General features: G+C 38.9%; 1 protein-coding gene across 1 annotated transcript; it reads left to right on the top strand.

The window, feature by feature from the left end:
- Positions 1–243: 243 nt before the first annotated feature.
- On the top strand, positions 244–17655 carry PGRMC2 (progesterone receptor membrane component 2). Its single transcript, XM_059923593.1, has 3 exons — positions 244–926; positions 13924–14079; positions 15489–17655. Exons 1-3 carry the CDS (start codon positions 509–511, stop codon positions 15584–15586), a joined length of 672 nt encoding a protein of 223 aa, XP_059779576.1. The 5' UTR covers positions 244–508; the 3' UTR covers positions 15587–17655.
- Positions 17656–27533: the final 9878 nt, after the last annotated feature.

Here is a 27533-nt window from a genome sequence, read left to right as displayed (position 1 = left end):
GGAGCCAAAGCGAAGAGGCGGGAGCTTGCGGACGCGAACCCTGGCCTGGGAAGAAAAGCGACCCCTGGGCGCACGCGCACAGCGAGGGAACTGGGAGGAGCGTGTCTCCCAGAGGGGTTGCAGAGGAAAGGAGAGCGCGTGGCGCCGCGGGGCCCGCGCACGCGCCATAGTCTCGCCCCGCCCACGCGCGCGCGCGCGCGGCCGGCGCAGCGCGTTTTCTTCAGACCCGCCCCCCTCTTCTACTTCAACTAGAGGCGAAGGACGAGAGCAGGGAAGTGTGGGGCGAGCTGGGCGGGGCGTCGCACGCGCGCGCGGCCTGCAAAAGGAGGGAGGGGAAGGGAGAGAGAGATCCAAGACAACGTTACCGCGTCAACACCCAGTCGGGAGCCGGCCTGACCCCGCCCCCTACCCTCACGCTATTGGCTGGGAGGCCCCACATGGGCGGGGCCGACCGTGGGGTTGGGGAGGGCAGGGGGCGGGGAGGAGAGGAAGGCGCTGGCGGGCAGTGATGGCGGCGGGTGATGGGGATGTGAATTTAGGCACCCTGGGGAGTGGCAGCGAGAGCAGCAGCGACGGTAGCAGCGAGAGCCCGGGCGGCGCGGGAGCGGCAGCAGAAGGGGGCGGCTGGTCGGCAGCTGCGCTGGCTCTTCTGACGGGGGGCGGGGAGATGCTGCTGAACGTGGCGCTGGTGGCGCTGGTGCTGCTGGGGGCCTACCGGCTGTGGGTGCGCTGGGGGCGGCGGGGTCTGGGTGCCGGGGCCGGGGCGGGCGAGGAGAGCCCCAATGCCTCTCTGCCTCGTATGAAGAAGCGGGACTTCAGCTTGGAGCAGCTGCGCCAGTACGACGGGTCACGCACCCCGCGCATCCTGCTTGCGGTCAATGGGAAAGTCTTCGACGTGACCAAAGGCAGCAAGTTCTACGGCCCGGGTGAGGAGGAGTTGGACGGGGAGGGGGAGGACCCCCTGCAGCTCAAGCGCGACCATCTTATGATAGGGAGGCCCCTGGGCAAAGGGTTAGCTTGCCAGCCTTCTCGACATGTGGATCCCCGCGCCTTGTCTCCGGCACCTGAGACGGCCCGCCCCCCACACGCCCTGGCCGCGGGCCCCTCCGGCGTTTACCCCCCGAAGTCGGGATCCCAGTGTCGCCCCAGGAGCCAGCTCTCATCTTTCATTTTTCTCCTATCCTATTTCTCCTCGCAGCCTTTTCTTGTGCTGAATTTTTCAAAATCCTTTTAGTTGTCGCCAGTCACGCTGGCCCTCAGCCTTTCCTGAGCTTTTTGATTCCTGGGATCGTTGGGGGCGGGAGAGAAGAAAGATATCTAAAGTAGGGACCTAAAGTTTTAGGCCCTGTAATTCATAGCTTTCCTTTCTTTACTCTGTGTGTGTGTGTGTCTGTGTGAGTGTGTGTGCGCGCGCCACTGAGCTTCCTTTTCCCTCTACTACTCCCTGTAAGGCCATGTTTAGGTGCACGGAGTTCCAAGTCCCAACCCTCTGTAAAGTCCTGTCATATAAGCAACACCTCGACTGTTTTTTTTTTTTTTTTTTTAAACGGGTTTTGGTACGAAGATGCTTTCCAAGATTAACAATATATGTGGGATGAGGCAAACCTGAATGCAGATCCTAATAAATACTTACAAGGGTCTTCGCCCTGAGTTTTGGGGGTGGAGCTCATATACGCAGCAGGCGTGCCTGTCCGGTTTCTCTCTTTTTCCTTTTTTTTTTTTTTTTTTTTTTTTTTTTAGGAGGAAGGCAAGTATTCAACTACACGTTGATTATGATTTACTGTGTTTTCACTGAGGAGCAAAAACTTAAAACAGCTATAAATTCATACCCCCAGGCACCAGTTATGCAAGTTAAAAGGTTTTTAAAACTTTGCTTTCAGAGAACTGTGTGTGTGTAGGGTGGTTGGTTTAGAAACCCTTCTTTTACAATGTAGTTATAGCATACATTTCAGATTATGTTAATAAACTTCACTTCAGACTCATGGAATCTGTTGGCATACCATAAAACTGAGCAACATTGTACATGCTGGTTGTGTAGTTATTCTAAGCTTTAAAAAAGTGACTGCAATAAAAGTAAATAAAATTAGAGACCTAGAGTGACCTGTTATTCGAAAGGGTACATCCAAGTCTTAAAGTCAAGGGGGTTGGCAAGTCTAAAAACAAGTTGGTTTCCTCTTTAATCTGGTAGTCCATGAGATTTATTGACACTTGCAAATATATACTTAAGATTTCTGTGCTTAGTGGCTGGAAGATATTTTAGAAGTGCTTTGGTTAGTTGTTAATTAGAGGTAAGAAATTGGAGATTCTACATGCTGAACTATTTATTTCTTAGTGGCTTGTATTTTCTGTATATATTTATAGTACATTCAATCCAACCAAGTCACAGATAGCTTATTAAGTACTTGCTTCTCGTTGTATAAAAATAAAAACCAGATGTCTGCCTACTCATATCAGCTGAAATAGTTAATACTTTTTTTGTTTACTTATGAGCATGGGGAATAAGACAATAGGGCCAAAGTACAATATTTAAACGGACAGACCAAATTAAATAGTTAATTTTTTTTTTTTTTTTTTAGTCAAGGATTTACACAGTATGTGTGTTCAATGATTAGAAATTGTGTACAGGTTTAGATTTTTAATACAGAGCTTAACCAAACTAAAAACTCTGCCTTTGTACTCCTATCTAAACCGACAGTGAAGCAACCAAAGTATTAGTGCAAAGAAGCATATCGGTCCTCACACGTTATGCCTTGCCACTATCTGAAAATAGCTAGGAGAAACACCCTTAGACACAGTTTGGCAGGATCCAGTGGCAAATGTTCTGCAACAGTAGTTTTAAAATTGAGTCATAGTTATAATGTAGATAGCCTTTGTGTGGCTTGAGCCAGTGAGGGAGTTCCTCATAACAACAGAGGAGTCAGCTTTAGGTTAGCTTCCACTGACTTCCAGGTCCTAATGAACAGGCTAAGAGTGATATTCAGTTATTTCATTCTAAGTAGTTATCAATTAACAACCTAATAGAGATATTTGGAATGTTTTATTATTGAAAGGAACCTTAAAGGTAGCCAGATCATCTTAGGGGCTTGGAATATATTTCACATTAAGAGAAGATAAAACACTTCCCAAAAGTCTTGAAGCGAAATTTCTGGCTATGAAACAGACATAAGTTCGGTTTTGGTTTTAATTTTTTATTTTCGTCCTCAAATCAATTAAGCAGTTTTGTAGCAGAATAATTCAGAAGTAAAAATCCTTATCTGAGACTCTTAGTAGCTGAAAGAATGAGCTAAGGGAGCTAGAAAACCTAGTTTCTGTGCCTAACCAATATCTACTCCCATTTCTCAGTAATGGTTTTAGAGTTAAAAGATTGTTTTGTAAGGCTTTTTCTGTGTTGAATATTTTTTTCTTTTTAGCCATACATTTTTAAAGTTTGGGTTCTTAAAAAATTAAATACTGGCAGTTTAATTTAGTGAAGTAAACACATATTGGCAAACAGTTGGCATTAACTGCATTTGTCAATATTAAATTTAGTAACAGTTCAGGCAGTTGGCCAGCATGTGAGGCAAGTGGTTATGTAAGAAACAATGAATGTGGGAGGAGAAAGGAACCAGATTTGTTGAGCAGCTACTACATCAAATCCATTAATTTGTCATCTCCACAATGCTTCAGTGAGATTAGTGAGTATTCTGTCTTTCAGTTGGGGAGCCTGAGGTTTAGGAATTTGAGGTAAATTGGCTTGGGTCACACAGACATGGTATTCAAATCCAGATATATTTGACCACAAAGCCTATCTATTCTATTTCAGGTATACTGCATTCTGGGATAAACTTAAAGAGAATCTCACTGCTGTTATTTTTTATACCCTCTCCTAGTTCCGTAAGGATTTAAAGCCTCAAAGAAACAAACTTCATGGCTTTATGTTGTGCTGTTTGATATGGTAGCCACAAGCTATGTGTGGCTTTTTAAATTTAAATTAATTAAAATTAAATATAATTAAAAATTGAGTTCCTCAGTCACACTAGCCATATTTCAAGTGCTCAGTACCCACATGGCTACCATACTATACAGTGCACTTTATAGAGCATTTCCATCTTCCCATTGAGTTCTGTTCAACAGCATTGATTCTAGAGGTCAGGGTAGAAGGAGTAGGAAACTCCATTTGGGGCTTATTATCTCATTTAGTTTTCAGACAGCCCTAGGAAATAAGTAATGTTCCCATTTTACAAACGTGGAAACTGAAACTCAGATTTTGCCCCAAGTCACATATCTAGTAAGTGGCCAAGCTAAAAATCAAACCCAGTCTAACTGGCTATCCCCTCCCACTGTATCACAACATAATATAATTTCACGTTTCCATAGTCATAATAGATGAGGAAGACTCCAACAGATAGTATAATTTTAAATAATTTGATGTAATATTACTGCAGTGGAATTATAACAAAACAGTGTTTTTTATTCTTTAGAATGGCAAGAAATTATACAATTGACCTTTCTAATAGTTTATCTGCGTTTCGGATATTTAGATATATAGCTTCCCCCATTATTCCATGTAGAGTATTCTTTGACATATACCAAAGCTGTATTTTCTCCAACGTACCATTTAAATTCCACTGGAAAGGAAAGAAGTATATACGAAGTACCCCATGAGATGCCTAATATTTAGGAGGTGGGGGAAAGGAGCACAGTTACCTTTCATGTGTCTTTCCTCCTTTTTTAACTTTATGTTCAATATGTGAATTTTATTTGTAGTTTGCATAGTTGCAGCTGAAGCAAGAGTTGAGGCATATAGAGAAACCTATTCCTTCATGAATGTCCTATTGACACTACCCAGCTCTCATCCTAGCTTCTTGCTTTGAAGCCAGCTGGGTCTGTGTTAGGTCTAATGCCCATACACACTCATTACCTACTATTCATTACCTGCCAATCAGATAAAGGGATCAACTAAGTCTTCTGATGAATTTTGATACTCTGCTCAAATTTATACTAGTAATTTCTACAGTACCTTCTTGTTTGGCTCTTCTGAGTTCAACATCATTCCAGTGTTTTTAATCTAAGAGGGAATTGTATTTGTATTAAATATTAACACAAAGTATAATAGCATAGCTTAAAGCATGTATGAGACCAGAAGATGTTATTCAGGTTGGAGGAAAGGAGTACATTTAGTAACATCTGGAGTTAGCCATTCAAGTTCTTTTAATAGTTCTTTCAACTGGTGTGACATAGATCACTCCTCCCCCACATACTTGTGACAGACATCACTAAATAACTGCTGTACTCTTAGAGCCAGCATCTTGTCTCAGATGTTTCATCTCCACTTTTAAACTCTAAGAAGGAATTGCCTGGATTTCATTACATTGTTGCCTAGATAAGATGTTTTGAGAAATGAGAGTTCTCTGAGTCTTCAAAACATTTGCCTCCCTACCCTCATGGAGTTTATGGTCTGTTGAGGAAGACAGATGATAAACAAGCATTCAATACATGATTATAATCTGTAATTAAATATGATGTTAAAGAAATTAATAGAATATGTAATAGAGGTTAACAAAGGACTTTATTTAGATCAGATGGTTAAGAAAGGTACCTTATTTATATTGGTTTGTCAAGAAAGTGGGGATTGATACCTAAGCAAAAACCTGAAGGAGCCAGCCTTACAAAGATTGGGTATATCAATGTTTTGAAGCTATCTAAGCACTAGATCTAGAACTGATACTGTGTTAATCGGCAGAGGAAGAAACATCCTTATCACCCTTACTGATTTTCAGATTTGACTTGAGGCTTCATTTGATTAGTGTTACCTCAGTGCTTCTTTTTCCATCCTTTTACTTTTAACCAATCTGGTTTTTTTCCTTATAAAATATAGCTGGATTTTTTCATTAAATTTAATATCAATACTGTCTTTTAACAACTTAGTTAATTTTTTTATTCCTTCCACGTTTTCTCCCCTACTGATTTTTTTAAAATTTATTTTATTGAAGTATAGTTGAGTTACAATGTTGTATTAATTTGTACTGTACAGCAAACTGTTTCAGTTATACATACTTATACATTCTTTTTTATATTCTTTTCTACTGTGGTTTATCACAGGGTATTGAATATAGTTCCCTGTGCTATACAGTAGGACCTTGTTTATCCATTGTCTATATACTAGTTTGCATCTGCTCACCCCAAACTCCCAATCCATCCCTCCCCCACTCCACACACCCCTTGGCAGCCACAAGTCTGTTCTCTATGTCTGTGTGTCTGTTTCTGTTTCACATCCCCCTACTGATTTGGATGCATTCTATTTCTATTCTTCTGGTGCTAAGATTCTTTTTCTTAAGTTTTTGCTATAGAATATAAGAATGTTAACCAAACATTTTTGTATGAATTAGAAAGAACTGTCTCTTTAAGACACTTCACTGCCATTTGACAGAATATTTCTTAATACTAAATATACAAAACTATCATGTATACAAATGTAAATGGTGTCCCCTGGAGTTATATGGTACACAGCCATATATTGTGGCCCTGGTTAGAAAGCATTGACTCTGATCCCTCCCACATTCCATTTTCTATGTTATTACTATTAGACTTCTAGTTTTACTGCAGTTTTTAAAACTCTACCCCCAAATTGGTTAAATTATTAACTTTTTTTTAATAGTCGATCTTCATTTAAATTTACCAACATAGTTACCATTTTCTTTATTCACTGTCATTTCTTGCATCGCATTCCTTTGTTCAGGGTTCAGTTTTCATTTTAGTGAGGTGTGTCCTATAGCTTTTTTCATTGATAGAAAAAAATTCTGTGTCTATCTGCCCTCACTCAGGAATAATAGTATAGATGTAGGAAATAAAATTGTGGGTTAACTGTTGTTTTACCTCAGATCCTCAATAATGGTTTTTTTGTTTTTTGTTTTCTGGGTTTTTTTAATTTTTGGCTGTGTTGGGTCTTTGTTGCTGCGTGCAGGCTTTCTCTAGTTGCGGCGAGCGGGGGCTGCTCTTCATTGCAGTGTGCGGGCTTCTCTTGTTGCTGACCACAGGCTCTAGGCATGCGGGCTTCAGTAGTTGTGGCACGTGGGCTCAGTAGTTGTGATTTGCGGGCTCTAGAGTGCAGGCTCAGTAGTTGTGGCTCACGGGCCTAGTTGCTCCGCAGCATGTGGGATCTTCCCAGACCAGGGCTCGAACCCATGTCCCCTGCATTGGCAGGCGGATTCTTAACCACTGCGCCACCAGGGAAGTCCCCCAATAATGTTTTTTTTAACATGTGCCAGGCTCTACTAAAATCTGAGGATATGTGTCATTCATTTATTTAAAAAGATTTGAACCCATTATCTTTTCAGTTATTGTCTCTCCCATTCTCTTTATTACTTCTTCTGGAACTCTTAGTAGATACACATTAACTCTTTATTTATTTTTGGCTGCATTGGGTCTTAGTTGCAGCACGCAGGATCTTTCGTTGTGGCGCGTGGGCTCCAGAGCGCAGGCTCAGTAGCTGCGGTGCACGGGCTCTGTAGTTGTGGTGTGCAGGCTCAGTAGCTGCGGTGCATGGGCTCTGTAGTTGTGGTGCGCAGGCTCAGTAGCTGCGGTGCACGGGCTCTGTAGTTGAGGTGCGCAGGCTCAGTAGCTGCGGTGCACGGGCTCTGTAGTTGTGGTGCGCAGGCTCAGTAGCTGCGGTGCACGGGCTCTGTAGTTGTGGTGCGCAGGCTCAGTAGCTGCGGTGCATGGGCTCTGTAGTTGAGGTGCGCAGGCTCAGTAGCTGTGGTGCACGGGCTCTGTAGTTGTGGTGCGCAGGCTCAGTAGCTGCGGTGCACGGGCTCTGTCGTTGTGGTGCGCAGGCTCAGTAGCTGCGGTGCACGGGCTCTGTTGTTGTGGTGCGCAGGCTCAGTAGCTGTGGTGCATGGGCTCTGTAGTTGTGGTGCGCAGGCCCCAGAGCATGTGGGCCCTGTAGTTTGCGGCACACGGGCTCTATAGTTGAGGTGCACAGGCTCAGTAGTGCAGCACACGGGCTCTTTGCCCCACGGCGTGTGGGATCTTAATTCCCTGACCAGGGATCGAACCAGCGTCCCCTGCATTGGAATGCGGATTCTTAACCACTGGACCACCAGGGAAGTCCCCTTAATTTCTTAATAATTTTAAGTAAACATACTATATCTCTTTAATCTGCTTCTGTTATCTTATTCTTGGGATACCATTTCTCATATCTGTTCTGTGTGCTCACTCCTCCATGGTAGTTTGTTTTTTCATGTAGTTATAACTTTTATTACAAACTTCAGCAATTGCTGTCTTTTTGTTTCTTGAATATTTTCTGTGATGTTCCATGAGCCTTGGGTTGTAGAAGTCTCCCTGTGGAGTGGTTTGGGGTATGCCTCAAAATAGGGCCTAATGGAAGTTTCTGAAAAAAAAAATTTTTATTAGGTAGTACGTGGTCAAGATAGAAAAATTTTAAAGGGTATATAGTAAAAGATGGTCTCCTTCCCACAACCCAGCCACCATGTTCCCCTCCCTAGAGGTGAGGAACCAGTCTGAGTATCTGAGTCTTGTTCCAGAGCTATTTCTCTGCAAGTGAAAGCATGTGGATATGGTACACCCCTCCCATGCACTAATTGTAGCATACTATACAAACCTTTAGCAATATTTTAATATATTGAGAGCCTGTCATATCAGTTTAAAGAGAACCATTTCATTCTTTGAATGTGTGCATAAATTCTATTATATGAATATATCATAATAGTCCACTTTTAATGAACATTTGTTTCCAATCTCTTGTTATTACATGGTACTGCTCTAAATATTCATGTGTCATTTTAAACGTGAGTAAAATCATAATTATCTATAAAATAAATTCCTAGATGTAAAATTACTGAGTCTTAGGGTATGGACATTTTTAATTTGGGTACTTATTTCTGAATTGCCCTCCAGAGACATTGGACCAATTTACACTCACAAGAAAATGCCTGTTTCTCACCCTCTTGCCAAAAATGTGATATTAAACTTTTCGGTGTTCGTCAATCTGAGAAGTTAAAATAGTTTTTCAATATTATTTTAATTTACATTTCTCAGTGAGGTTGGACATCCTCAAAAATTTGAGTCATTTATGTTTCCTTTCCTACAAATTATGTATTCATATATTTTTTGCCACATTTTTTCGATCATGACTATTTTATTGCTGCTGGGTTTTGTATCATACTTAAAGCTTTTTTGCACTTAAAGATTATTTTTAAAAATCTAGTTTCTTAATACTTTATGGTTTTAGTTTGTTAGTTCCACTTGGAATTTATTTTGTTTTAAGAAGTGAAGTAAGCATCCAACTTTTGTTTTTGTTTTCTTACAGAGGGCTGTTCAGTTATCCCAACACCATTTATAGAATAATTTCTTTTTCCCAATACTTGCTGTATTACCATTACTGTTTGCTAAATTCCAACAGATATTTAAATCCATGCTATTGTATTTTTTTCACCTTAGAATTCTCATTCTACCTGGGCTAGGTAAACTCAGGCCCCACTCCCACAAACGGCACAGGCCTGGGGTTTTAATTTTTCAAAGTCTTCCCTGCCCTCAGCCCAGCCTTGAGCCCTGGGGCCAGGGCCACTAGCTCAGCCCACAGTATTACTGAGAGCCTCCTAGTTTGAATTTTAGAAGCAAGGTTGAGTTTTCAGTTCCTCTTAGAATTATAGTAGTCAAGAGATTATCTGGTTTGACCTCCAATTTTAGGCATGTAAAATTTGCCCAATGTCAAATGTAGGGTGCGGCCTCGAACCCAGGTATCTTAACTTCTTAAGAGGTATTCTTTCCGTTTTACCATGCTACCTTCTCTCTAAAAGTCCTGGGAGTTCCTAGAACTAAGTATAAAAAAATAATATCTATTAGTTGGATTTCATTTAGTCACTTTTACATATTGTTTCATTTGTTCCTAGGCACATTATAACCTTATTTGGAATAAATTACTCAATACCAAGTATTATTAGATTTTTTTTAACTTACTTTAATAATCACAGAAGACTATTGTCAGAACATGCCAGAAAACTGGGCTGTTTATAAACTTTAATGAATTAAAGTTTGTCTCTGAGAGCTATGGTTTTTATACCATGGAAATAACTAAAACATTCTGGAATTTTCTCTTCATAAATACTAATGTAGATACATAATCACCTTAATAGTTACAAAATTATGTGTTACATATTTTAGATATTTTATTTACTTCCTCCTGGAATTTTTTGCTCATTAAATTATTCTTTAAAACATTGTTTTACAGTAACCATATGTTGTTGCCTTCAAAAATATGTCACCCCATTGTCACTTGATTGTATTAAAGTAAGCAGTTTCAGGTTACAATAACTAGCAGATTTATTGATTTTTGAACTTTAAAAATCTGTATCATAAGTGGTGTTAACTCTTAAAATTGTTAATGAAATCTGAATTCTAACTAGTATAATGTCATTTCGGTGTATTTAACAATGTCATGGAAATACGATTTATCGTTAAAATGATGTCCTAGGATATTTGTTATATATGTACATTTAAGAGAATCTGTCTTGGCTAAATAATTGGGTGCATTTTTTGTAGCAAGAATTTTCTTGAAACTGTAAATCTAGTTTTGTATTAGCACTATATTTTAGTCTTTGATAAAGCAAGAGTATAATTCGCTTAGTTATTATTGAAATGTTAATATCTAAATGAGCCTTAATCAAAACAATCTGATTAATTTATACAAGCTAGACTTGTGTGTGTGTGTGTGTGTGTGTGTGAATTATACCATACTGAAGACCTAATACCATTTAAAATTTGCTTTCCTTGGGTAGCTCTCTGCTATTATAGTATTATGGATAGCCAAGAGTAGTTATCAAAATATTATTATCAGTACCATTTAGGTCTGTTATGTAAGGAGGTAGTGGAAAGGGGAGGTATTACTGACTTCTCAGATATGGTTCTGATTGTGTTAGGGATACAGAGAAATATACTTTAACTGGACCTCAGATCCTCCTTTTTCTGAGCAACTCATCCTTTTCCAACTCTAGTTCTGAATCTTTATATTATGTTCTTTATGGTCTTACAGGAAAAAGTAAAGAAAACTGTTTTCAAAAAAACCTTTTCAGAAGTTAAATGCTTCTTGAGGGAAATTCGAAACATGTGGAGAGGACAACTTAATACAGAGAGTGGGAATATATGTTAATCACTGAATCATTCTTTTCAAGAGTTAACAAAACATCATTTTGTCTAGAATTAGGTTTGGGTTATTAACTGTTGACTCAAGTTCACTCTAAGTTAGCCAAACCAAAAAAAGAACATCATTCCCTCTTAGGGAAGTTGGCAGACAATTTTACTAAAGAATACACTGTTATATGTTAACATACTCAAAGATGGAGGGTTTTATGACTCCTATTTTTTATTAGTGATCATCTTTTCTTCTCTCTTGTTTACCATTTGGATATGTTTTAAGGTTGATACTGTGAAGTATCCTGAAGTAGATTGACTTTTGTAGGCCAGCGAGGTAAATATTATAACACAATGCTAAGAAAAGCTGTTGATTTCTTAAAAAAAAAAAAAAAAAGCTTTTTTTGTTAATGCTCTTCCATTTTGATTTATCGGGTATTCTAAAATAGCCATTTCCCTGAAATTTTGTGATTAGTGAAATGCTCCAGTTTTCAGGATTGTTACTCCATCTTTGGGTTTGTGGGTCCTCTGTGTGTTTTCTCAAGATGTGCTGTGTTTGGGGTAATCAGAAAAGTGGAAATATTACTTCCCAGTTCTGTCAGTAATTTTAGGCAAGGCACTGAATGCCTGTTTCTATTTGTCTGCCAAATAGGGAGGGCAAAAACTGTCCCTTCCACTTTGCAATACTGTGAGAGAGGAAAGTGAGATTGCTAGGAAATTCTCCAAAAAGTTGAAATTCTCATTTTAACATTTGTAGTTTTTTATAGCCTTGATCAATTTTATTTTTTCTTTTGTGTGTTTGACTAATCACTGTTTTAAGTTTGTAAGCATTGGTCCAGTTAGCATTAAGAGGCTATATATTATTCACAGATTTTTTTTGTCATTGTTGCTTCTTAAGAAAAAAAACCACATTAGTTCTCTCTATATATACATAAATGTGTATGTGTGTGTGTGTATATATATATATGTATATATATTCTCCATCTCCTGAAAACAGCCATTGCCACAAAGCATGTGGAGTTATACCACAAAAAAACACAACTGCTTTAAGGTGGACTGCTTTCTTTCCCTAGGGACTGTTCTTGCTTAGTTTTAAAAGTTAACGTTGGAAATTCCCTGGCGGTCCAGTGGTTAGAACTTGGTGCTTTCACTGCCAGGGCTGGGGCTCAATCCCTGGTGTCAGGGTTCCACAAGCCAGGTGGCATAGCCAAAAAAAAAAAAAGTTAAATGTTTCTCATAAAAAAGAATGAAATAATGCCATTTGCAGCAACATAGATGGACCTAGAGATTATCATAAGTGAAGTAAGTCAAACAGAGAAAGACAAATATCATATGATATCACTTGTATGTGGAATATTAAAAAATGATACAAATGAGCTATTTTACAAAACAAATAGACTCACAGACTTAGAAAACAAACTTATGGTTAGTTACCAAAGGGGATGGGGGGGATAAATTAGTAGTTTGGGCTTAACATATACACACTGCTATATATAAAATAGGTAAACAAGGACCTACTGTATAGCACAGGGAACTATACTCATTATCTTATAATAACCTATAATGAAAAAAAATATATATCTGAATCACTTTGCTGTACACTTAAAACTAACAGCATTGTAAATTAACTGTACTTAAATTTAAAAAAAGAAAAAAAATGTTTCTCCAAAATAATTAAATCCAATTAAAGAACTTCAGATTTTACTCTGTAAATAGAAACAGTATTAAATTTCCTTCTCTTAAACACTTTTTGAATGTCAGTTGAGATAATGGGCAAAGTTTGAAAGTTACAAATGTTGGCCAATTGTAAATAGTGTCCCATTTTCTTATATAGAAGACAAATTTAAAGTATAAAATGATAGCCTAAGTTTATATTAATAGGGGAATGATTAAATAAATTACTGGTATATCCCCTCAGTGGGAAAATATATAACCATTAAATGATAACTGTGATAGTCACCTAATATTAAGCACCAACATGGAAAGTACTTAAGAACGGGAAAGTAGGACAAAGTACTTTACTGGAAGTATTGCCTTTATTTTCATGTTACTATATTAATACCTAATAATGCTACTTTTTAAATTTATTAAGGCCACTTTTTTGTTCCATGAAACAAATTTTAAAAGAAATGAGTTTTCCTACATCCAGTGAACTTGATGGTGCAGTGCTTTCTGTAATTCAAATTAATGTTCATAAATGTTGAGATTTTTGTCTATTTAAGTAAATTTTTGAATTCTATTCTTAAAAGTATGGATGCTTTTCTGACACATAACCTTCAATTTCCTAAATGCTTTCATGTGAATATGGCTATAATCATTATTTTGCTCATTTAAAAATCAGGGGATTTCCATTTTTTTCTACTTGTGTACTTCTCATTAGAAGATGCTTTATTCTGTTATATGTGAAGTAAAATTTTCCTCTCCATTCTCCAGAAATGTTGCCACTGTAAAGTGCTTGGTCTGTATTCTTCCTGGTGTTTTTTTGTGCATATACAAACGTGGGTGAAATGTGAATACATGTATATCGTTTTTTTAATTCAAAGTGAGTCATACTATGTAATTTGCTGAAATGCTTTTTTCAGTTACTATATCATGGACTTCTTTCTGTGCCTGTACATATAGAGTTACCTCATTCTAAGAAATTTCTTCTCATTATCCTATTTAGTTAGTGTCTGTGCATGTTTTGAAATTAAGGCTGTGTACCAAATAAGAGTCATGAGGTTTCTTTTATTTGACTTTTTCATTTGAGACATTCTAAAATAGGGTTAGATAATCTAAATTTCTTTCTTTTCCCAGCGGGTCCATATGGAATATTTGCTGGTAGGGATGCCTCCAGAGGACTGGCGACATTTTGCCTAGATAAAGACGCACTTAAAGATGAATATGATGATCTCTCAGATTTGAATGCCGTACAAATGGAGAGTGTTCGAGAATGGGAAATGCAGTTTAAAGGTACCTTCATTTTGTTGGGTTCTTTGCAAATATTAAATTTATGGCCAAAGAAAGTGCATACTATTTCATTACTAAAGAGCCTAAGGATGCTGTCTGTTTTCACTGCCATCATTATTTGATGATAAACATAGCTAACTATCAAAATGATTGTTACATGTGCTTATTATTTATAAAATCCATATTTAAAAATTGGCTTGTTACAAACTATAAAATTTATAAAAATTGTGACACCTTTAGTCTTATAAGGCTTGTTCATTAAGGTATAGTTTTTTAAATATAGGCTTATATTTAAAACAATTAATTAGTGATATTGATACTGTAATTTTAGTTTGTTCTAAACTGATTTTCTTGATCTTACCTTCAAACCATAAAGGAAAAATGTCATTCTCCTTCATTACATGCTCATGACATCAATTTTTACCGCCTCTGTGAACACTCTGGACTGCTATTTACATGACCTGTGGATCCCTTGGAATACTTCTTCTGGCTTCTTGGCACTTATACTGGTTTTGCTATACAAAGCAGTCCGCCTATCTTGTCCTCTCGGTTTGTCAGTTAATTCCCTTAAACTAGGTTCAGAGTCTTGACCAAGAAATGACTAAACATATTATCACCTTGGACATAACGATGTTCTAAATTAAACACCTGGTAACATAAAAACAAGCAATGTAACCAAGATCTAAGAAGAGAGTTTGATAGGAGAAAGAACAATAATATACTAGGCACCACATATCGGGACCTCAGAGAACACAGGATAATAAGTAACGAGTGAATTTTCATCTTCTCGTTTAGTTTGTTTTCTTAGGGACTACCAGCATGTGTCACATTTTCTCCCCAAGAATATTTCCTGGTTGGATCTACTTTCCATGTGATTTTCCACCTCATGTACTCTTTCTCCCCAAGAAAGTCACCATTAACTTTTTTATGGTCTTCTAACTGTTGGAAATGCCCTACATTGCCAACTTATCTATCTAATGACAATACTTTGGGCTATTAAAATTTAAAGAACTATTCTGAGACTCTCAGTGCACATTAGAGTTAAACCAGTTTCAAAGTACACATCCTCATACCTATTCCAAGAGCCTGGCATGGGTGACTCCAAGATGGGTCCTGGACGTGCATTTTTTTTTTTAAAGGTCTCCAAGTGATTCTGATGCAGTGTCCTTGATTAAGAACTGGTTGTATGGAACACTCTCCTGCAAAGCACAATTCCCAAACTTTAGGAGTTCCCTGACCCTGTTTTCTTTTGTTCAAGTGTTACATGAGTACAAAGACTGGACAAGGTAAACAATAGGAAAAACTTATCTTGTTCTATATGACTCTAAAGGAAGCATACACCTTCCCTGCTGTATAATGGAATAGTGAGACAAATTTGATCGCTACTGATTTTCTTTTGATGTATCTTTCAGAAAAATATGATTATGTAGGCAGACTCCTAAAACCAGGGGAAGAACCATCAGAATATACAGATGAAGAAGATACCAAGGATCACAGTAAACAGGATTGAACTTTGTAAACAACCAAAGTCAGGGGCCTTCAGAACTGCAATTCTTACTCCCTTTCACAGTGTCCAGCGTCTTTGGGTTTGGTTCACCTGCTGCAAGAAAACATTCAACAGATTGTTTGTACAAGCTAAATGAGTCTCACTATGAAGATTTGAATACTAGACATTATGCTGCCAGACTCATTTGCTGCAGTTGTTTGTAATGTCTGGTGGGGCTTCTTCATCCTGAAAAGAAGGAGACAGGGATTTTTTTAAAGAGCAAGAAAGTCACAAGATTACTTTTCCTTTTCTCTTTTTTTTTTTTTTTTTAAATCAAAGACAACCTGATACGTATTTGCTACTTAAGTGTACAGATCTCCTCAAAAAAACAGCAAGGAATTCCTACTTCATGCACTGGGTCTGTTTTAGCAATGAGGGAGGGAGGAGACCTGGGCAGGAGAGGGGGACGGTGCCCATCAGTCTGAGTAGTTAAGGCTACTGAAACACTAAGATGTGAATCCCCGAGCTTTTCTTTTTGGGTTTTGTCAGAGAAAAGAAAAAAAACCTTTATTTCTAAGAAATTTTTGGAAATTAGAAAAAGGGATTTCAGGTGGATTTAAGTCAAAGCTAATTCCCCAACAGTAAGATCATTTGAAACTGGTTTTTATCCCTTTCCTTCCCCTAGATCAAATCAATATTAATTGTGCCTTATTTCACTTATATAGACTTGAATTATTTTTAGGGAAAGCCCCTATGTGAATTCAGAAGTCACTACAAGCAGCATTGAGACTGAAGTTGGAATATTCTGTTGACTGCAAAACCTTGATGTCATTCTGTGTATATAGAATGTAAAAGGAATATTCAGTGTTACTGCCATATATGTTAATATACACACACTTAATTAGCATTGTCATGGCCAAATGCATTCCTCCATGCTTTTCTCTTTTCAAAAAAAAAATTGAAAAACAAATCGACAACTCTATCCCATAACAGCTGCCTAATTTTAGGAGTCTTGACTCTCACATCTCACTGGTGTGGGTGCATGAGGCTGTAGTATGGATGTCGTATGGGTGTGTCTGAGTGTGTGTGAGAGCGCCTTGGAAGGGATCTGCAGATACTGTAAATACCCGTACCATTTTAATAAAGCATGTACAATAAACCAAAATAAGCTTGAGTTGGACTTTATATACAAACTGTAAGCCAGTGCATTATGATATGGGAGTTGAGATTGTGTATTTGATTCAAGATAAGGAAAAATCTTGGAAATGAAAGGCAGGCACTGGTTAACCAAGTTGTACACATTGTACCACATTCACTGTAACTTTAGGAAGAAATTCCACTTTGTGGAACATTCTCAAGAGATCTGAGATTATTCAGGTAAGAATTGATATATTAAAATGTACATATTTTTACTTTATATTTTGATGCCAACTGATAATACTAGAAGTAATAGCACTCCAGGTGGTAGTTATTGAACACAAAACAATAAAGGATATACTGATTGATAGGTATTAAATTCTTCTATTGTTAGTTTGAAAAAGCTCTTACTACAAGCCCTATATGTGTCCATTATTTGATTTCATCATGACTATTTAGGTTCTTAATTGGAGACAAGTGATACCAAAAAAGACAATTTTATTTAATAAGTCAGCAGTTAGAGGAAAGAATTCTCCTGCTTTATGAGTATAACATATGCAGAAGCCATCAAAGAAAGAGGAACTTTTAACTGCAGTAATAAGCTAAAGTATGTAAAATACTACATTCTATTGTATTCAGTCTTGGAATGTTTTGTAGAAAATGAACTTCAGCCAGATCTTTGCTGAAGACTGGTTGTTAACAACTGAAGAGTGTTGGTAAATGATTTGTGTGTTTTTATGTAAAATATTTTCTGAACAGATTTGTTAAAGTATGTGTCCTCTGGAGTAAACTGATATATATGAATCATTTGAGCCTAAAGTTAAGAAGTAAATCTACACTTGTGAATAGAGAAACCCTAAATATTCATGCAGTAAAAATTATGCAGTCTGTTAAGAAAAATGAGTAATGTTGTGCTTTGGACTTGAAATAAACAGTGTTCTATGGACAATTCCTCAGTTTCAGTTGAGTGTTCTCATTCTCAGGTGGTTTGATGGGCAGTCAGTCACTGAGCAAGGGGACGGGAGCTGTGGTGGCATTGTTGCTGTTGTTTCTCCCTTCACCACTATTTCCCTAACTTGCCTGATTATTAGAACCACTTGAGGTGCTTAAGATACAAATTCTTGGTCCCCAGTCAAAACCTACCACCCACTGAGCCAGAATGGAAAGAGAATGAGTCTCAGACTCTATTTGTAAGAAGTGCCTTGGGTAATTCTTATGATCAGAATTTTCAAATGTGAAAAACACCACACCAGTCTTTTCAAGTTATACAATTCACCCTTGAACAACAAGGGTTTGAACTGTGTGGGTCCACTTTATTTTCTTCAATAAATAAGTATTACGGTACTACAGTACTTCATGATCCACATTTGGTTGAATCTGTGGATGTGGAACTGCAGATCCAGAGGGCTGTAAGGGGAATTTCACTCAGCACAGGTCGGTACCTCTGAACCCCTGCATAATGTTCAAGGGTCAACTGTATTGTCTGTCTTTGTCATCTACTTGAAATGGACCTTAACCTTAGATAATTTTGATCTGATTCCCTGTGTTTGGTTTTCTGTTTCACTCCCTAAAAACATCCATAGCATTTCTGAGTTAAAAATTAGATTTCACATAAAAATGTAGTATGTGATTTTTTTTTAATATCAAATTTTTATTCTCTTCAGTTTTTTGTCTTTTGATAACGTCTCCAAGTTGGCAGTATGTTTCCCAAATAAAGTCTATACCGTGTATACTAGCCAGTTTCTCTGTTAGGAAGTGAGCCCATTTAGATTACAGATCACGTTTTTAAAACCTTGACTATGGTGCTTATGTTTTCCTGACAGTAATTCCACCTGCCTTTTTTGAAATCTGCAGAATCTGACAGTTTTACCCCCACCTACAATCTAGAAAGCAAAAGTTAATACATTGAACTATTACTGGAGAAAATTATTCTCTCGAAAACTTGACGTAAATCAGACTCTCCTCACCCAAGTATTCCATTTACCTCTACTGATAACTGAGAAGTGCAGCATATGCTAGAAATAGATGCCATTGGCTTGTGAACACGGTGTATAGCCTTACAGTGCGTATATGGGTTAGAGCAAGCTGGTAAGGAGAAAACTTTAATTCAGAAAGATACATGCACCCCAGTGTTCATTGCAGCAGTATTTACAGTAACCAAGACAAGGAAGCAACCTAAGTGTCTATCGACAGATGAATAAATAAGAAGATGTGGTATATATATACAATGGAATAGTAGCCACAAAAAAAAGAATGAAATAATGCCATTTGCAGCAACATGGATGCCTAGAGATTATCAGTCATATTAAGTGAAGTCGGACAAAAATATCACTTATATGTGGCAACTAGAAAGATGATATAAATGAACTTATTTACAAAACAAATAGACCCACAGACGTAGAAAACAAACACGGTTACCAAAGGGGAAGGGAGGGGGAATTAAATAGGCGTTTGAGATTAACAGTATACACACTACCATATATAAAATAGATAAACATCAAGGACCTGTTGTATAGCACAGGGAACTAGATTCAATATCTTGTAATAACCTAGAATGGAAAAGAATTTGAGAAAGAATAGATATATATGTATATGTTCACTTTGCTGTATACCTGAAACTAACACAACATTGTAAATTAACTATACTTCGATTTTTTTTAAATGGTTTGAAGAAATTAAACAAATAGGATAAGCTGGTGATACTATACTAAAGGATTTATAAAATGTATAAGTTGCTTTGAGCATAGTGGAAATAAGTTATTGAATATTGTAGTGATGGTTCTTTTCCTCTAATGAATTAAAAGTAGCAAATGCTCAATGACAGCTTTTGAGTATGTGTGCTCCATTAAAGTCAGCCATCAATCTGGTCGATGATGCGAATCACAGATTACGGCCCATTTGTTGTGGGAAGGACGTTCAAGCGGACCCCACCCCGCTTTTCCTTACTGCTCTTAGGCGGGGCTCATCATCCCCAGGCCATGTCAGAAAAGCCCGTACCTCCTCACACACTCCTGCGAGTCAGACTTTGAGGAGACCCTGAGCTACATTTCAGGTTCGCATTTGTTCTGCCATCACTAGTGACAGAACATTAGGGCTGCCCGTGATTATTCCTTCAAGAGAGCACTTAACGTGCTGTGAACACTGGTTTATTCTCAAGAGATTTTTCTGTCTTACTGTATCTGCATGGAGCCCAGCTAAACCAGATTGTGAAGTTTAGTCTAAGAAGGCTGGTAAATATTTGCATTTTTCCTTTGAAAGCATGATTTTTAATGACGACATAGTACTGTTAATGAAAACGCAGGATATTGCTTATATGGTATGGTGCCAGTTGGGTTAAAGAGCAAAGCTTGGAAGATAAGTCAGCAGACTTTAGAACAACTATGCTTTTGCCCATTTATAAAAGTAATATACGTGTACAGAAAAAGATTAAGAAAGTAAGAATTAACCACAAATTAAGAGTTAAGCAAAGTTAACCTTTTCCCACATCTCTCTATTTCTGGCCGCACCACGTGGCTTGCGGGATCTTAGTTCTCTGACCAGATATTGAACCCATACCCTCGACAGTGAAAGCGCAGAGTCCTAACCACTGGACTGCCAGGGAATTCCCCCCACATGTCTCTCGAGTCCCTTTCTATGTAGGATCATAGTGTGTTCTCTGAGGCTTCAGGTGAGATAACCCGTCCAATCATGCTGGACATCTCTACCTGGAACCTCAACATGAATGCATCATTTTCCTGCCAGACTTGCTCCTGCTCTCACGTTCTCTGTCAGAGCGCTCCTGCTATGTACTCTCCTGTCTTGTCTTCCTACCTCCCTTCTTGTTCTCATCAAATTCACAGTCCCTGTTGGCAATCCGAAACAAATTTGACCTCTTTGTCTCCCTACCTAAAGGCCTTAGTGGCACCCTACTTCCTATTTCAAGACAGGCCTTAGGCCTCTTCACCAGTTCCCACTGAACTCTCTGCTACATAAAATGACTTGTAGCTTCCAGAATATAACCCTAGCTATTTACCCACTCCATTCTTCAGTCTGTATTATACTCTTCCCCACACCTTCCCAAGTTAACTGCCCTCCTAGCTAATTTGCTCAGTCTTAGAGACCCAGGCTCAGACTCAGCGTCCCCAGACTGAATTAGAGAGCCCCAATTCCATGCCTCCATAGTGTCACAGGTAATTCTGAATCACTGAATTCGCTATGTTGTGTTGTAATCATCTGTCTTTCCTGATAAGCCGGGGACCAGAGCATTTGAGGCCCAGTGTTTTTCCTAAACTTAGTACAGTGCTAGCTAGACACATTGTATTTGCTCAGAACTTTTTGTTAAGTTCATAAAATGAGAGGATAGACTAATATCAATAGATTTTAAATGAGGGCTCCAAGGAAACATTAAGAACTGAGAAAAGAGCCAAGTAGCAGCACCACTTGGTTTTGGTTCTGGGCTTGCAAGTAAGTTTGAAGAGAGTTTTGTGCTATTAAAAAAAAAAAAAAAATGTGGGAAAACCACTGGACTAGATAATCTCTAGTACCCTTTCAGTTTATGAATACAATTCCAGGGTAGAACCATATAGTCTTATTTATATCTAGCAATGCTATATGAGTGCAAACTATAGATTCGTCTTCATGACACAACTAGGTGAAAGCACCACAGTGCAATCTTGTCCTGAGTGCCTCTCTAAACAAAATTGTTCTGCAGCAATGACACCTTAGAGGCTTCATCAAAGGCGTGACCAAAGGAAAACCGGAGGGAAGGAGAAGACTCCCTCTTTTTTTTCTTATAACTAAAAACACTCATCAATGCCTTTGAAATCCCACCCAAGGAGTCGTTTGCTCCCTCCCACTATGCCCCCCTGGTCTCCATCCCCACCACTGCCATCACACAGGCATTGACTGCAGTTCCAAGTCTACTCCAGTGGACTAGGAAAAGGCAAGTTAAGGTGAGAAGCGAGTTTAAATTTGATCTTACCAAAGACAAACTGCAATGTAATAAAAGCATAATGAAAACAGTCCCACCTGCTGCACCTGCCTGGAAAGAAATGCCTTATTTGTGGGGGAAGACCTTTGCCCTTCCAACTGTGCTAATGGTGAGAAAGGAGACAAAAGCAAGATAAGATAGGAATAAATCACCTTTGTTATGTAAGAAATGCAAGAGCAAGCGGTTTTCTTAAAATACTTATTTAGGCTGTGCCGGGTCTTAGTTGCAGCAGGCGGGCTCTTAGTTGAGACATACGGACTCTTAGTTGCAGTAAGCAGGCAGGATCTAGTTCCCCAAACAGGGATCGAACCTGGGCCGCCTGCATTGGGAGCACGGAGTCTTAGCCACCGGACCACCAGGGAAGTCCCAAGAGCAAGCATTTTAATTCCTTCTGTGTTTCAGCTGGATCTGTAGAGGAAGAGTTTAGGCCTTGAAGGGAATCTGCTGCTTTCTGGTAACCTTGAGCAAGTTTCTGAAATTCTATGAGCCTAATTTTCCTCATTTTCAGAGACTAATAATACCTACCACACAGGTGAGAAATAAGATAAAGGCCACCAATTCCCTGACATATACAACACACTATTCCCTCCTTCCTCTCCTTTGCAGTGGTAGAAAGACATTTAGATATCTTTTTCGGTGGTATATAATTTTCTTCTTTAAAGGTAACAATCTTTTGTTAATTAAATAGATCTAAATCTGAAAAATGATTACTAGCTTTTCCTCAGTTTATCAGTAACAAAGTATTGATGTGTTTAGTAATAGAGAATCAAGGCAATACTAAACTTAAGCAATAATGCCAGGAGTCATAGATCCACATTTATTAATATTCTCAAATGCCCAGCTCATAATTTATTTAGAATCTATATTTGGGTGGAGATTATCCTGAAATCATTTGCATAACTTAGTTAACCATTTGTGTAACTTGCAGATGAGATGTCAGAGACAGAACTGAGTGATTATATTAAGTTGAAAACACCTCATTACTGACTAGCTTCATTGTAGAACAGTATGCACATTGTGTCTAACTATCTTTAACTAGGAGCAAATTTGAAAATGTGAGATTACAGCAATGAGTTCATTGTGTTTGCTGTTTAGCTTCACAGATTTGTGTGCATTTAGTTAACCTTAAATTTCAACTGCCGTGAAATAATTCAGAATCATCTCACAACCTAGCTTGTGTTAAGCAAAACTGGTGATTAGAATGGCTAAATATACTGTGAATGTACTGTTCAAATATTTTCCTCAAATGATTGAATCTCTTAAAGCAAATTAGAACTTCAGTCATCCTAAATGAAAAATCACTAGACTGACGTATCTCTAACATACATTCTTGAGCAGTCAGAATTTAGTTCAAATTAGACTTTACTCATGATGGTTAACTATGTGTCAACTTGGCTAATCTATGATGCCCAGTTGTTTGGTCAAACACTAGTCTAGATGTTGCTGTGAAGGTATTTGTGTATGTGATTAACATTTACAATCAGTTGACTTGAAGTTAAACAGATTACCCTCCATAATGTGGGTAGGCCTCATACAATCAGTTAAGACTGAAGTTTCTCCAAAAAAGAAGCAGTTCTGCCTCAAGACTGCAACATAGAAACCCTGCCTGAGTTTTCAACCTGCTGACCTGCCCTGTAGATTTCAGACTCAAGAGTGAAACATCAACTCTCACCTGAGTTTCCAGTTGGTCAGCTGTACAGATTTCAGGCTTACCAGCCCCCATAATTGTGTACACTAATTCCTTAAGATAAATTATTCTTGGACTTTCCTGGTGGTCCAGTGGTTAAGAATCTGCCTTCCAATGCAGCGGATGTTGGTTCGATCCCTGGTCGGGGAACTAAGATCCCACATGCCACAGGGCACCTAAGCCCACACACCACAACTACTGGGCCCACGTGCTCTGGAGCCCGCGTGCCACAACTAGAGCACCTACACGCCACAATTACTGAGCCCACGTGCTCTAGAAGCCCACACGCCACAACTAGTGAGAAGCCCACCTGCCACAATGAAATATCCCATATGCCACAACGAAGATCCCACGTGCCTTAACTAAGCCCAACACAGCCAAATAAATAAATATTAAAAAAATAAAATATTCTATCATAATCTCCAAATATTTAGATCTATGTTCAAAGATAACATATATCTCTGTCTATCTATTTGTATCTCCTACTGGTCTCTTACTCTGGAGAACTCTAATATACTACTATTTTCTAATTATTAGTACATATGAGACTTTAAAACTTTTACTTCATTTTCGTAACTAAATGACAAATCCGTTCTTGATTTAGTTCAGTGCTTATTACATGAGCTGACATGGATACCTGGGCTTCAGTTTCTAACTCTGAAAGACATTTCAGCCATGAAATATAATACTTTTACCAATATGCCTCCCATTGTTCCAGGTAAAATCTGAAATAGGTTTTTATCTAATCTCTGAAATAAGATTTCATCAAAGGTCATGAGACTGACGAAGAGGAAAGATGAACACAATTAATCCTTCTGCTCCCAAAGATACCAAAGTCAATGTGAAATTTAGGAGAAGAGCATAATCTAGTAATTTGACTCAAAATCACTTCTACTGGGACTTCCCAGGTGGCACAGTGGTTAAGAATCCGCCTGCCAATGCAGGGGACACGGGTTCGAGCCCTGGTCTGGGAAGGTCCCACATGCCGCGGAGAAACTAAGCCCGTGCACCACAACTACTGAGCCTGCGCTCTAGAGCCCACGAGCCACAACTACTGAGCCCATGTGCCACAGCTACTGAAGCCCGTTCGCCTAGAGCCCACGGTCTGCCACAAGAGAAGCCACCGGAATGAGAAGCCCGCGCACTGCAATGAAGGGTAGCCCCGGCTCGTCACAACTAGAGAAAGCCTGCACTCAGAAACAAGGACCCAACACAGCCAAAAATAAATAAATAAATAATCACTTCTATTGACCCCAAGATTTTTTTTTAATATTTTAAAATCATTTTTAATTAATTTAACAGAAGTAACAAGAAATCATTATCTTGGGGGAAATATCTTTGGGGGAAAACAAAACCCATTGCAGCTAATAGAATATTTGACCTGCCCGAACTCCAATTCCTGATTTCTCTCCAAAGACAACGATGATTTTCAGATTAGTGTATATCCTTCTGAACTTTTTTCTAAGCATTTACATTCATATAGCTGTACCTGTGGAAATATTGCAAAGCTTAGGTTCCAGAATCTGTAGGCAAACTGCCTGGGTTTAAATCCTAGCTGTGTGACCTAGGGCAAGACACTCAACTTCTCTATGCCCAGTTTTCAAGTCTATAATATGGGGATGATAATTATATTACCTAATTCATGGAGATGTTTTGAGGATCAAATGAGTTCATCTATGTAAAGCACTGAGAACAGTGTCTGGCACATAGTATGCACTATAAAGTATTAGCTATTATCATTTTTTTAAAATATTTATTTATTTATTTGGCTGCCTCAGGTCTTAGTTGCAGCATGTGGGATCTTTGGTTGCGGCACACGGGCTCTTCGTTGCAGCACACAGGCTTCTCTAGTTGTGGCCTGTGGACTTCTCTCTAGTTGTGGCGCACGTGGGCTCCAGAGTGTGCAGGCTCAGTAGTTGTGGCATGCGGGCTCTCTAGTTGTGGCGTGCAGGCTTAATTGCCCGACCAGGGATCAAACCTGGGTCCCCTGCATTGGAAGGCAGATTCTTTTTTTTTTTTTAATAGATTTATTTATTTTTACTTATTTATTTTTGGCTGTGTTGGGTCTTTGTTTCTGCTCTCAGGCTTTCTCTAGTTGCGGCAAGCGGGGGCTACTCTTCGTTGCCATGAGTGGGCTTCTCGTTGCGGTGGCTTCTCTTGTTGCAGAGCATGGGCTCTAGAGCGCAGGCTCAGTAGTTGTGGCACACGGGCTTAGTTGCTCTGCGGCATGTGGGATCTTCCCAGACCAGGGATCGAACCCGTGTCCCTTGCATTGGCAGGCGGATTCTTAACCACTGCGCCACCAGGGAAGTCCCTTAGCTATTATCATTTTCACCTCTTTTATTTATCATAAATGGCATCCTACTACTGTATGTTATTTTGAAAATTTGTTTGTTTAACCCCTTCATGTATTATGGAAATATTTCCATAATATTACAAATAAAATCTACCTCTTCTTTTTTCAACTATTTCAAGTCTCATTTTCCATATAATGATTTCAACCAACTCCTCAGTACCTAGAAGTAATATCTACATTTATTTATCCGAATAGTTTTTCTCTTTTTAAGTGTTTGGTAAACTAAAAAGCATTATGGAAATATTTGTATAGATGTCTTCACTGGGTATCAAATGGGGAAGGAGATAAGACTCTGCCTTATCTGGGTCATACCCATTACTAACCTTGGTAGCCTCCATTCATTTTTGAGGCTTGGCTTCCATTTACTAAAGATGGTGACTCACCAAAGATGTAAGCAGTCAGTGGCAAAGCTACCATACTCTGGCTGTTCTATTTTTCCCTTCTTCCAGTTGGGTTGCTGCCTCACTGCCTTGAATGAAGCTGCATGTGTGTTTAAAGAAAAGCAAGGGAGGACAAATGATTGGCATGGTTGAAGGTGATGTTTACATTGCAGTTCTGCTTCCTTTTGAAGTTCCGTTTTGAGGGCATCTCCTCCTTTCGACCCAAAAAAGGATTAGGAACTGCTGCCACACATCTGGTGCTATTGGGGTCCACCCTCAGAGGGCCAGGTGAAAGGGCAAGTGAGAGGGGCAAAGGGAGATGAGGGAGGCTTCTGCTTTGATCTACCTAACATTACCCTCAGGCTGCTCTTTAAGTAGACACAGCACCTGGTACAGCTCCTGGCACAAAGCAGGCATTTGGCAAATGTTTGCTGATTAAATAAATGAATCAATTAAAGCTTTACTTGCCATAGCAGGACAAAGTGTGGTTCACATTTTAATAAGGTGGGGGAAAGAGTTCTGTATTATCAGCATCTATTTTTATGTCTCTCCTCCCTTCCTCTCTTAGATCCTCACCCTATTGCATGAACTCTAAGGAGCAGAAATTGAATCTTATCTATCTTTGTGTCTCTAGCTGTAGGAGAGTATCTGCACATAAATATTAATGAACGAATGAATGAATGAATGAATGAATAATTTTGGCTAAATTAGGTTTGTCATAAAGCAACACTTACTCTTTAGGTTAACTCCAGAAACACAAAAGCCCCTGAGACTGCTCCAAAAGGCATAAGGCCTGAGGTGAGGATCACTCCAGCTTCCTACAAGGCAAACCCACCTTTGTGAGGCTGAGTCAAAACTAGTCAGTCTGTGAATCCTGTAGGAATTGGGAAACAAGGCAGATGTACCTGGGGCATTTTGTTGTTTTGCCATCCACCAAGCTGGGAAGTACTCCTCATTTTTAACCAGATGGTCTTTGAGCTGATATTTCTTCCCAGTCACATGTCTGAACTGATGCAATGGTGTTCCAGAGGTTATAAGAGAAAAGTTGCTGGCGATCGCATCTGAAAGACCTAATCCCTTACTTCTGTTTATGTGGCAAAGGTTTTCACAACAATCAGCCTTCTCAAGAAGTATACACACAGCTTGCATGACCAGGCCCCAGTGGGAGACAGAGCGTGAAGCCATGCAGGCGGAAAACACTGTTTGCACTCTTAGAGAATAACATCACCATCAGCACACTCGCCAGGGTGCTCAGAGGATGACAAACATATACTGTGCCTTATAAGAAGAACAACAGAAATCTGAGTCCTGGTGAGAGTTTTCAAGTGGATCCCAAGGCCAAATGAATGGTATGTTTCTTCATCCAAATGTAGCCAGTAAAGGAATAGGATGGAACATTCAAGTGGGGCCAGCAACGACACTGAACTTTTCACTTTTACGGA

This window comes from Balaenoptera ricei, chromosome 5, assembly GCF_028023285.1.
Source record: "Balaenoptera ricei isolate mBalRic1 chromosome 5, mBalRic1.hap2, whole genome shotgun sequence".
Lineage (NCBI taxonomy): Eukaryota > Metazoa > Chordata > Mammalia > Artiodactyla > Balaenopteridae > Balaenoptera > Balaenoptera ricei.
The sequence above is the reverse complement of the archived record's forward strand: the minus strand, read 5'-3'. Positions and strand labels throughout refer to the sequence as shown.

Coding starts and splice junctions, on each gene's coding strand:
- PGRMC2 (XM_059923593.1), top strand. CDS start 509: ATGGCGGCGGGTGATGGGGATGTGAATTTAGGCACCCTGGGGAGTGGC. Junction 927..13,923: donor CAGCAAGTTCTACGGCCCGG/GTGAGGAGGAGT, acceptor TTCTTTTCCCAG/CGGGTCCATATGGAATATTT. Junction 14,080..15,488: donor ATGGGAAATGCAGTTTAAAG/GTACCTTCATTT, acceptor TGTATCTTTCAG/AAAAATATGATTATGTAGGC.